The following is a 12,633-nucleotide window of genomic DNA, read 5'->3' on the forward strand; positions in this document are numbered from 1 at the left end:
TGCTATTATTTTATGAAATGACACGCCTGCACGATGTAGACAATGAAAATATTCTAATAGTGGCTACTTTGTAGTATGGCATGAGCGATTATCAATATCCTTCAGTGACAATGAGAACTTATGCAATTAGTACAAGTTAGTAAGCGTCAACGGTCCACCGTAGAGCTCGTATATGCTGCCCAGTGATTAAGTACACGGTAAACCTCGACAATATTACTGATTTGATGATAGGTAATTGATCGTGCGTACTTGTATAGTACATTGTGGGTATTTTATCATCGAATAAAAGATTTTAAATGCAAGTGCAATCTCTCAGACACTGTGTTTTGCGAAAACATAATTTCATTCTCAAAATACAGACACAATCATATACATGAACAAGTGACAACAGAGAATGAGAGAGAGAGAGAGAGAGAGAGAGAAACAGGGAGAGAGAGAATAAAACTGCCAGCATAGCCAGCATAACACACTGGAAATTTCTGCTACGAAATCCCGTATCAATAGCTTAAAAGATATGCCTATTTAAGGGAGGAAACCTTGTGTTCAACACTTTAAAGAAAGAATTTGTACATTTATGATTTAGAGCATCTTTTATAAACCTTATTACAAAGGCGTGTCCATATCATATACAAATTAAGATAACGCAGCACCCACAACGTACGAGGCCATGCCCGCTTCACCTTATATAATATTATATATATATATATATATATATATATATATATATATATATATCATTATACCATAACGTACATGTCAATGTGGTCTTCATACACCATTCCATAATTTCACAGTTCGTATTCATACTTCAGCACGGCATGGAAAGTGACATACACTGTATACCCTATATACATGTTGAATAAAACGAAACAAAACAGTGTCATGCCCAGAAAAAAAAAATAGCTTTATGTAATGAAAAATGACATCAGGAAAAACGCGATGTTACTGAATCTTGACTTCTGGAAAGATCAATCATCCTATCATTATTTATACCTTTCGAAATGATTATTCATGTATGTAGGCGCGGTACATGTAAAACCAATAACCATAAAATTTGCATGATAATGTATTACCATTCAGACAAATCATCTCTATACAGATTATTTCTTCCAAAGAAAATGTGGAAACAAAATTAGTAACGTCGATTGCGAGATTTAAATTTGGCGTGATAGCGATTGAAATATGTAAAGTCTATCTGGAGTGCAGAGAGCTATCTCACCACTCTCAAACTCTTGTAGAAAGTACCAACCTATTTCTGGTTTTTGTATCTTGAAATCAGTGATGATATTGTGCCTGTGCGCCAAATCTTTCGTGTATCGATCGATACTGACGAGACCCTCCTTGTGCTTCACCCAGGCTATAATGACCGAATCATCTCGACAAACAGCTGGGCAGGCAACCATACCCTCCTTCTTCTTCAAGACATTCTCCTTCTTCCCCTGACCATCAAGGCACACGACTTCTGATGTGTCTGTCAGAATCAGTTTCCCCGTAGTATGACAGGAGAATAATTGCAAAGGCATGTGTCCATCACACGATATTTCCCTGACTGTCTTACCTCCCTGTGGGGTAAATACCTGCACCTTCTTGGCCATCTCATAACCTATGTAGATATTATCATCTCTATCCACAGTAAGACCACCAATTCCTCCTTCATTGAAACTCATCTTCTCAAACGTGACGTGCAGCTTCTTCCACTGTGCAGTGTAGAGTGACAGCTTGTGTTTTAAGTCTCGTACAACACTTCGACCATCAGACAGGAATCCAATGCTAGCCACACTGACATCCTTCAACACGGTCTGCTGTAACTCGCCATCAGGGGAGTAGAAATGGATTCCACCTTCAACCGATCCCACCATCATCTTACCGTCTCGTGCACGAGTCATACAGAGCATGCTGTTATTGACTGGGAGCTCTACGTCTGCTCTGACATCCCACCTTTTCAGATCTCCAAGCAAAAGTTCATTGACCTTCACGTATCTACAGAATGAAATCTTCTGAGCTCGTTCTGTCACACCTCTCGGTGATTGGTCGTCAGGATCATCTCGTCCAAGAAAGCTCTTCAAGTTCTCGCACAGCGTGTCGTGCGCAAATAACGCGTCTTTCTCCAGCGGTACCTTTATGCCGTTATTAACCAGCTCTTCCATAGCGTCCATTTGACTGACTGATTGTCGACTCTCTTCCTCCATAGTTTGTAATTCCTTCTCAAATTTTTCAGACAATCGTTTCACTTGACATTTCAGGGCCTCTCTTCTGGCTGACAGTAGTTTCATGTATTCATCGTACGTCTTGTCGATGTCATCATTGAGCTTTCTCAGCATAGTGTTTATTTCATTGCGTTGTGTCTCTATGAACTCGATATGGGTTTCAACGGTTGTTTTCTTTGAAGTTGTTCTTTCTTTCAATTCCTCGATATTTTTCATTAATTTCTCTTCATGGATAGCTGCCTCTTCCAGCTTGTGTCCCTCTTGCAAATGCTTCAGCATCCAACATTTACTGCACGTGTACTCCCGGCAATTGGGGCAGAAACAGTCTTCATCCTCATGAGGGTGTTTCTTACATTTCCGTCGCCTCTTGATTGGAACTTTTCCTGAGAGCACCTCGCTCATGGCTACTATTGTGTGGATGGAGAACGGTGTCCAGGTAGAGTGGCTTTTCTCACAGGCTTTACACATATATTTCCCACAGTCCTGACAGTATGACACAGCTAGTGGCTTTTCGTCCGTCTCACAAACTGTGCACGTTGGACTTTTGGCTTTCACTTCGTCCACGAGAGAAATTAGGGGTACGTTTGTTTGTAACTTACTCACACCTCCACTGGGTAAGGGCGTTTCCCCCCTGCACACAGGGCATGCTATAGTTTGTTGGTTTGGCAGAGTTTGAAAGATACTTTCCAGACAGTCCTTGCAGAAGGTGTGAGAACATATCAGTGATTTAGGTTGGTTGAAAAGTGCCAGGCAGATAGGACACTCCAGATTCTCGCTGCTGATTTGATGAAACATTGCCATGGTCGTTGTCTGCCTAACAGCAACAAGAACACATAGAGGTAAACACACATCAACAAGGACTAGTTGAAATATAATATCAGTATTAATAGAAAAGGAAAGTGAATGAGAGGCGTGTCGAAAGAATTTTGCATTCGTAAGACCGAACAAGGTAATGAAATATAAATTAAGATACTTTTGCGAATACCGTTTATCATGTACCAAATATGCTTTCTTGTAGCGTTCAATATTGCTGATTATGCCTGCTCATTTAAGTGGAACCAACAACGTCATATATAGGAGACCACAGCTAGTTATCCCGTGAGTCTGTCATACGATGGTACCACTTTAGAAATATGCTATAATTTAGTATCACTATTTGAGATCTGAAATGAGCATTAGTCAAAGATGCAAACAAGAAGCATAGCCATGCACTCACAAAAATGTGATGAGGTGATCTGAGCTGCCATTCTTGAGGGATGGCTCATTTAATCATGACCCTATGTATAACGCAAATTTTGTCCTCCAGCGAGTTGCCATACACGTACAAAGAGAATATCAGAATATAATATATCCCGGGATCAATCAAATACGAGTTGAGAAACAAAGCCGGAAGCAGTATTTTCATAGGAAAGTGTAAAAGCCTTCGATATTAAAGAAATTGTATCAACAAATGGTGCAGAGAAAAACCGAATAAAGTAACTGAGAAGAGAAGAAGGCAGTCAGTTGTGACCTAAGTAGTTACTGTGGACTTAATCTCATAATTAGGTTTATGCACATGCCATTTTTATTTGGTGTCGAGAGAAATGAGACTATTTGAAAGATTTGATCGTCATAGCTTCTTTTTTTTTTCTCTGTGCAGCCATTATCGGTGAATAACCCTATTTGTGCTTGAATACTTAGTGCTGTCTTGTGCTAACTTTATAAAGAGATGCTTACGTCATTTAGGTCTAGGATAGCATCCTTTCATTTGTGATTAGAGTATACACTTATCTATAAGAAGTTGACTCACCCCCCCCCCCCCGACAAAAGAGCAAAGAGAGAGAGAGAGAGAGAGAGATAGAGAGAGAGAGAGAGAGGGGGGGGGGGAAAGAATATTGACAGAGCAGGGAAAGAGTGGCGCTCTCACCCAACATCCTTGTTGTTCCTCTTTCTGAGCAAATGTTCTCTTTTAGGTCATGAAATCTCCACAATTTATTCTTTGAGGAATAAAGCAATTACATCCTTGATACCAAAGTCCCCATAGAAAATGAACAAGGAAGAAGGGACGGATATTACCATTAAGCACTATGGATATAAACGTCCCAAGATGTAACTCTACTAACAATTTTCCCCATACGAGCTGAAATAATAATGTGCTATCTTACATTGGCTATATAGTGTACAAATTATCAACAGCCTTGTGTTTATAATCTTCCTAATTTTTTCACTGTCATGTTAAAAACTTCTAAGAGGCTATCCAGCGCTAAAGTGCATTTGAGGAAAGGAAATGTGTCTAACAGCATTATCTTTTAGACTAATTTTGTTCTTTATCTGCAGACACTACGATCGAGTTCTGTTTAATACAAGGATGAATAGTCATCTCTCTCGCGTGCTGCAGTCTAAGTTAGGAAAAGAAAGTGATTTAATAGGTCGAACTGTAAACACAGTAAAAAGAAAAGAAAAAGGAGGTCCTGAAGTTTTCTGACTTGTGCCAAGTTCTACTCGTGTCTCCTAATTCGTTAACCTCTTTTTTTTTGGCATTGATTTGTAACAAGATTGTTAGACAATGATTTATTTCCAAAGGAGAAGGTGAGCAATATCTCTATTCAAATAGCATTTACTTGAAAGCCTAATGTTCCAGTTTTTCTCTTTCACAAATGTATTACAAATTATTATATAGGTTGAGGGATTAAACATTTTAAATCAAGCAGCAAAACCATAACAGAAATGTTAGCAACAACAAACAAGGAAGAATCAATTCTAAGCCTAATATATTTAGTGCTCATGCATTGCAAAAACCATACGTGTTACGCACAAGTATACATGGGTACGTGCATGGGTGGCTATCGTTTTATCTATATAGATTATGCTTACCAAGTAATAATTATGCCGTACTTCCGGGTTCGATCTTGCTGATTTATGTCTGGTTCTGAAGTACATCTGGGCATGAGATCACAACCTGTAATCGGTTCAGCCCGAAGGGAGGCGAGCACAGCTTCGATTGAACGTGGTCTTACTTTCTAAATACCCGGACAGAGTATTTAGAGTTTAGAGAAACGGAGGACATATCATTACAAAGCACCCCCAAAACGGTCTGGAGCTATGAAATGAGCACCTCTGCTTATCATGACCTTTTAGAGTCACTGTGACCTTTATACTGATATTATAGCAGCGGGTTTTCCCCCACTGTGCAGTGTCTATCTGAAACTCACAGTCCATCATGTAATGTATCGCCTCGTAAAGCGAGGTACGCTTGCGACAGTAACTTTGGCAAATTCATTGGAAAGAGAACGACATATGAATTACGGTTGTTAGTTATCGTCGTTATGTAAAAAGAGTACAGCAACGATCAGGAAAGGTATATCACAGTAGGAAACTGAGATCAACTCATTTAGAAAACTATTTTCGTTTGATTGTGTTTAGAGTATGAATGTAATATGGCGTCCTAGGTCGTTCACACACCGTTCATAACATCAATTTTGGACTTTGCCTTCGTTTATAGCAACCTGATTTACTCCAGAATTTTTTTTTTAATTATTTGCTTTTTTTTCAGCTTGCGTGAAAATTATGTCTCATAAGGCCTGTGCAAATTCTAAGTCCCTGATATGAAATACAAATAAGAATAAATCAAAGCGAAAGTTATTTTCAACACGTTTTATAATGCTCTCGAAAATCATAACAATTACTATGGTTACTTTAATAACATAAACTAAAATTTACTTTCTAAATCTACATCTATAACGATAATTTCTATTTCCGTGGGTTTTCTATACTTGTGCATACTTTGCACTTCTTTCATAACAATTATGTCATTCCTTTCAACTATGAATTTCCTATAAGAATTCATCCTTATTATTGAGCTTCTGGAAGTCTACACCCTACAAGCAATGCTTATGTATAGATTCCTCATATTTCACATGTCTTAATTATCTTACTTGTTGCATTCGACGATTCATTCATGGAGTTTCTTGTCATGTTAATGGTTTATTTGTTGAAACGTGGAATATAGAACAGTAAAAAAAAAAAATCAATTAAAATTAATAATTAATTAAAGGCCGTGTCACACCTTTCCGGGCAAGCTACGCGGACTTGTTGCGAGGAGGTATATAGTATCCAGATGAGATTTTCCGCGGGAGAACAAGAATGTTTGCAATTTTCGCACTTGTTTCTTACCTACTAGACGCGTGCTACTTAGCTTCTAATTGCGTGCATTACATGTGACCTGCTTGAGAGCTTTGAAACCGATCCGTTTTCTGTTACGAGCGACTTATGGGTACTGAGAAGTACCTGCGTTGGAGTAGCCTGTGAGGTGCTGCCGGTAAGGGTCTCCTACTGGTGTTCTGTGTGTACCTCTGCGAGCGAACCCCACGACTCACTCGGAATAAGTTTTGAACATGCTCAAGGCCTTGTCATACCGTATTTGACGGGGAAGTTTTGCGGCTTGACTAGAGGGGAAACAAATTTGCTACCCGGATCTCTCCCCAGTTGGTCCGCACCTGACAGTACCTAGCGCGTAGTTGCCCGGAGGTGCTCACGCAAGTCCGATTTAACCGCAGCCAAGTTATGAGCATGACCAAAACTTTTTCCGAGTGAGTCGCGGGGATGCCCGGAGAGGTCTACGCAGAACGCCAGTAGGAGGCCCTTAGCGGCAGCACTTCTCAGGCAGCTACCACGCAGGTACTTCGCAGTCCCCGTATGCAGCCAAGATAATGACATTCCGTGGGACTTCTGCCATTCCTTCAGAGGAATTCCTTCACTGAGTTGTCAGCCCCCACGCAACTGGTACAAAGGTCACACAGTATACCCGCGATTAGAATAGAACGCGTTCAGCAAGTAAGATATATACATTGACTCGCGCAAATCCTTGTTTGCCCTCATAAATTTCCGGTATGCTGGAAAATCCCTACACGCAACAAGTCTGCATAGCTTGCCCGGAAAGGTGTGACAGGGCCTGAAGGCCGTGTCACACCTTTCCGGGCAAGCCTTGCGTGCGACTTGCAAAGAACAATTTTGACTACCCGGAGGTCCCCGTAGATGATCCGCACATGACAGTACCTAGCATGTATCTCAACCGTAGTCGCCCGGAGGTGCGCACGCATATTTTTTACCAGCAACCTGTCACACCTTTCAGGGCAAGCTACTCGGGCTTGTTACGTGTAGGGATTTCCTAGCATACCGGACATTCCTGAGGGCGGAAAAGGATTTGAGCGAGTCAGCGCATGTGTCTTACTTGCTGGACGCGTTCTACTTAAATTATGCTTGCGAGTATTTTGTATTTGTATTTATTTATTTACCACTTGTGGGATGGATAGCCCTTTCAGCAAATTGCTGTTTTTGGGTCCAACCAAAGTAAAAATAACACACAAAACATTCAATAGGGGAGAGTTGTAAAAAAAAAAAAAACAACAACAAATGAAAAAAATGACTGTACAAGAAATACACAAATTTAGCTGAAACAGTAAACAAATATAAGTATACGCGAGGTACATAATAAGGAAAAAACGAACTCAAACAATAAGGGGAAAAAATCAGAGGTAGGGAGGAAAAAAAAAAAGAAGAGAGAGAGAAAAAAAAAAAGCTAAACAAAAATAATATCTCGTACATTATACCAAATCAAAATGCCATAAACTCAATAATGTAAAGCATCCCACGCAATTGGAATGGTCTTCAAGTAACGTTTAAAACTCTCAACTGAAACAAATTTACCATATATATCTACGTCATTCCATAATTTTGCGCCACGATAGATCAAAGATCGTATACCTTAATTAGTTTTGGGTTGGGGAGTTTGAGTTTATGTTTGCCAGATCTCGTTACATATGGGGTTTCACGCACATGAAACATACTGCTTTTAATATGACGGACAAAAATTATGGGTTATCTGGTACATAATGCATGCTGAGTGTTTTCTCCAACGCACACTAAGTCTTTCTAGTTTAAGTACATCATACAAATTAAACATGGTTGCGGGTAAAAAGATTTGCGTGCAACCTCCGGGTGACTACGAGTGAGATACGTGCTAGGTACTGTCACGTGCGGCTCATTCCGGGGACCTCCGGGTAGTCAAAATTGTTCTTCATAAGTCGCACGCAAGGCTTGCCCGGAAAGGTGTGACACGGCCTTAAGGCACGTAAGGCACGTAAGGCCTTAAGGCAGTGTGACACGGCCTTAAGGCCGTGTCACACCATTCCGGGCAAGCTACGCGGGCTTGTGGCGAGGAGGTAGTTTCCAGCACGTAGAAGATTTTCAGCGGGCGAACAAGAATGTTTGCAATTTTCATTCATGCCTTGTCATACCGTACGGGGAATTTCTGCGGCTTGACTTGCGGGGAAACAAAAATACTCCCCGGAGCTCTCCGCAGTTGGTCCGCACCTGACAGTATCTAGCGCGTAGTTGCCCGGAGGTGCTCACGCAAGTCCGATTTAACCGCAGCCAAGTTTTGAGCATGACCAAAACTTTTTCCGGGTGAGTCGAGGGAATGCCCGTAGAGGTCCATGCAGAACGCCAGTAGGAGACCCTTAGCGGCAGTACTTCCCAGGCAATTCCCACGCAGGTACTTCGCAGTCCCGTATGCAGCCAAGATAATGAAATTCTGTGAGATTTCAGCCATTCCATGAGAGGAATTCCTTCACTGAGTTGTTAGCCCCCACGCGACTGGTATACAAAGGTCACACAGTATACTCGCAAGTATAACGCGTCCAGCAAGTAAGACACATGCGCTGACTCGCACAAATCCTTTTCCGCCCTCAGGAATATCCGATATGCTAGAAAATCCCTACACGCAACAAGCCCGAGTGGCTTGCCCGGAAAGGTGTGACAGGGCCTAAACACGGTTGCGGGTAAAAAAATATGCGTGCGCACCTCCGGGCGACTACTTTTGAGATACATGCTAGGTACTGTCATGTGCGGATCATTTACGGGGACCTGCGGGTAGTCAAAATTGTTCTTTGCAAGTCGCACGCAAGGCTGGTGTGACACGGCCTTTAAGAAGTGGGAGTACTTGTCTAATGTATTGTCTGTACATGGTGCATTCATTGTTTACATGGAGAACATCTTGCCAATGTGACACAACGGCTTAATAGTTCCCAAATAATTCGGTATACACCGGTTGCCATTACAATATTTCGAGACATTTTCAAAATATGTAAATATCAGAAATAATCATGTTCAACCCACATCCTTTTATACTACATTCTCGTTTTGAGTAGCTCTCCCCACACCATGTAATACGAGAAGTATGGAATTAATGGACACTTCTCTTTCAATACACTGACTTAAAACAAAAAGATAAATGTTTCATTTCAATTCTCTTTCTGTGTTTTACACGAGAAATATGCAAACAAACAGTGAACATCAAAAAAGTTCCATTCTATAACTATATCTTTTCTCACGTTTTTGTGTAACAATGAACGAGGCATTTTCCATCGTCCTCAAGATGAGGAAGAGTATGAGTAGCTTACAAAATAATTATGCGACGTCACTAAAGTATATGTTTGACACCATTTTCTTTGTGGTGTTGTACCGTTCGGACAGAGAGAGAAAAGTATAGCATTGTATTTCCTCGGGTATTCTTCATATGGTTTTATTAATCGAACACTGCAAATGTTATACAATGTATCTTAAAATTTTTACCATGATGAACAAAGTAATGACACTCGTCATTAATGAATCGAACTTCATAAATGAAGATTTCACCTTTCCAATCGATTCACTATGAGGTGGAGATACGCGTAGTCCTTTCGTATTACGGTAGAGCTGTTACTATCATTGCGCTGTTGCATAGTAGATAGGGCTCCCGACTCCCGTTCGAAGAAACCGAGTTCGATTTCCGCGTAGTGCCTACGTCCTTGGACAAGATATCTTTACCCACCACGTCCCTCTCGACCCAGGTGTATAAATGGGTACCCGGGGTGGAACACAACTAGGATGATAATAATAGCAGAACCCTCTGGCAGAGCACTGGCAACACTGAAGAGGCTATGCCCTGGGTGAATGAGACCTTTTCATTATTAGGTGATACGCTATCAGCGTATCACCTATTGTGATTGTCAAAATCTCTCTTTATTTTTTTTTATTCTTCTTTCTTTCTGGACAATTTTGTGTCGTCAATATCTCAACAATGACATTACGGAATGACATGAAATTTTCAGTCAACATGTCTCATAACAATATCTAGCCACAATAAGGTTTTCATGACAGTAACATATCTATGACGTCATCTAGGCGCCATTTTGTGATTTTCGGACCTTGTCACATGATCGATCATAACTTCATAACTAGATGTCATTTCTGCATCATTTTCGGTGGACATAAAGTTCAGGTCACGCTCTATCTTACTTTTTAACGCTAGTTACCCAGGTCTTCATTACGCGCGCCTACGCGCGCGTCAAAATTTTAAAAGGCTCAAAACGACTTCCCAATGGGAAATCTCGAAGTTTCAGACAATTTTAAGCGTTTCAAACATTTTCTCGCGTGCGCGTCCGTCCGCGCAATTTCACGCGCAGAGGGCGTAACCAACATGAAAATGCAATTTTTTTGACTGATTTGGATTCCTGATACTTTGAGTAACAATATCCACTGATTTCCGATCGATGTTGACCTATAACAAAGGAATGCACTGGCGTCAAAGTTGAAATTCCGCGCGCGCGTCTTTCTGCAAATATAGTGAAAAAACATGTCTTTGTTTATTTCGCCATAGCTCTTTAAATCGTCCGTTGACCCGATATTTCGATTGCATATTACAAAAGCATATGAATTGTAAATAACATTCCTAGTATCAATATTGCCAGGAAAACGCGATGAAGTGATCATATCGTCATTTTGAATAAAAAAAGTGGAATTGATTTTTTTGAGGTACTGTTTCTGACATTCATTTGCTCGTATCTCTGTTGTTTAAGCTCAATATTATCCCAAATTCACATATGTTGTCCTTTAAACATTTGCCTTTCAAGTCCATGTCATGGTTTTGAAATTTGATGACGTCATCATACTTTAAATTGTGATTAAAAGTAAAGATGCAAAATCGGACAAGTTTACGTGTTATGTCTATGGGAGGTGATTTTTTTTAAAAGCATGCATTGACTTAACAACGTTTAAGCACCTTTATCTCAGCTGATTTTGCTTCATTTCCTCTGAAACTTTAGTATGTTGTAGCTGAGACAATAAGCTGCAGTAATCATGCATTTTATTCTTTGAAATCTCCTCATCAGATTGACAATTTTGCAGTTTAAAACTGAAAATGAAAATGGAATGTGGACAAAACGATTCCTCATGTATCTTTCATATACATAAGTTTACGTTCCCCATATTTTCTCGTCGAGACGTATGGCCGAGTGGTTAAAGGCGCCGTCTCAGAGACGTGAGGTTGCGGGTTCGAACCCCACAAGATCACGAAACAATTTTTTTTTATTTTACTTTTTTTTCTTCAATTTGTATTATATATTCGTCCATGTAGAAATCACGTTCGTATATAAACGCACCTATACACACACACAGACACACACACACGCCATATCCCTCTTTTTTGTGTGTTGGAGACCACATTGCTTCGACTGCAGCAACATTTTGCAGGTTGACTTTGTCAAACCGATCATAGTATGTAATGACGACGACTGAGGTGTTGTACTTTGAACAATTGTCTTTCAAGACGATGTCATTGTTTTGTAATTTGATGACGTCATTACACTGAAAATTGTGATTAAAGGCAAGGTATCAAAACCAGCCGATTATAGGTTTTATGTCTGCGGGACGTATTTTTCCCAAGTTGCCAGAAATGGCATAGCGACCTCAGTCGTTACAAGGCCGCTTTTCCGTCTAGCAATGCAATAGATGTTCACACGGCCACGTTAGTTGAGTGGGCATTGACTTTCCCCCTGTTATATCTATACATTGTTTTTTTTTTTTTGTCTTACCATTTCCGTGGATGACCCGTGGCCGAGTGGTTACAGAAACGGTTTCGCATGCACGCTCAATATAACTTCAAGGTGCCTATATCACATTCTTTTCTTTGTCGATCACAGATGACTGTCATCTGATGACCACAAGCGTATCACCTAACTCGTCCTCAATGTGACGAGTTTTCATGTCTCGTTATTATTATTATTATTGCATAATATTACCTTGTATTTCACGAAATGACACGTCTACATGGTGTAGACACTGAAATCCTTCTAATGGTGGCTACTTTGGAACTTATACAATAATTGGTACAATAGTTAACGTCAACGGTCCACCGTATAGAGCTTGTTAAAGGCATAATTTACCATTTGCAGAAGAAACAAAAACCACGCATTACTGCTTTAAAATAGTTCTAAAATGTGAGTTAAGGATAGAAACAACCACTGTAAATATTTGAATCTGTATAATCGATGCTATGTATTGTTAAATGTACAAAATGTGAACAATGGTTATAAAGATATGCTTCCAGACTTAACAGTCTACAGTTACG

At 40.2% G+C, this 12,633-nt stretch overlaps 1 protein-coding gene across 1 annotated transcript; it reads right to left on the minus strand.

Annotated features, from left to right (window-relative positions):
• Window positions 1-719: 719 nt before the first annotated feature.
• On the minus strand, window positions 720-2,784 carry LOC139744393 (uncharacterized). The gene has a single exon (XM_071654835.1). The coding sequence runs from the start codon at window positions 2,673-2,675 to the stop codon at window positions 1,155-1,157; it is 1,521 nt and encodes a 506-aa protein (XP_071510936.1). The 5' UTR covers window positions 2,676-2,784; the 3' UTR covers window positions 720-1,154.
• Between the last annotated feature and the right edge of the window lie 9,849 nt (window positions 2,785-12,633).

The sequence above is a fragment of the Diadema antillarum genome, unplaced genomic scaffold (assembly GCF_040938485.1).
Source record: "Diadema antillarum isolate AM-2024a unplaced genomic scaffold, OU_Dant_1.0 seq00001166_RagTag, whole genome shotgun sequence".
In the NCBI taxonomy this organism is placed as follows: domain Eukaryota; kingdom Metazoa; phylum Echinodermata; class Echinoidea; order Diadematoida; family Diadematidae; genus Diadema; species Diadema antillarum.

Coding starts and splice junctions, on each gene's coding strand:
- LOC139744393 (XM_071654835.1), bottom strand. CDS start 2,675: ATGTGTAAAGCCTGTGAGAAAAGCCACTCTACCTGGACACCGTTCTCC.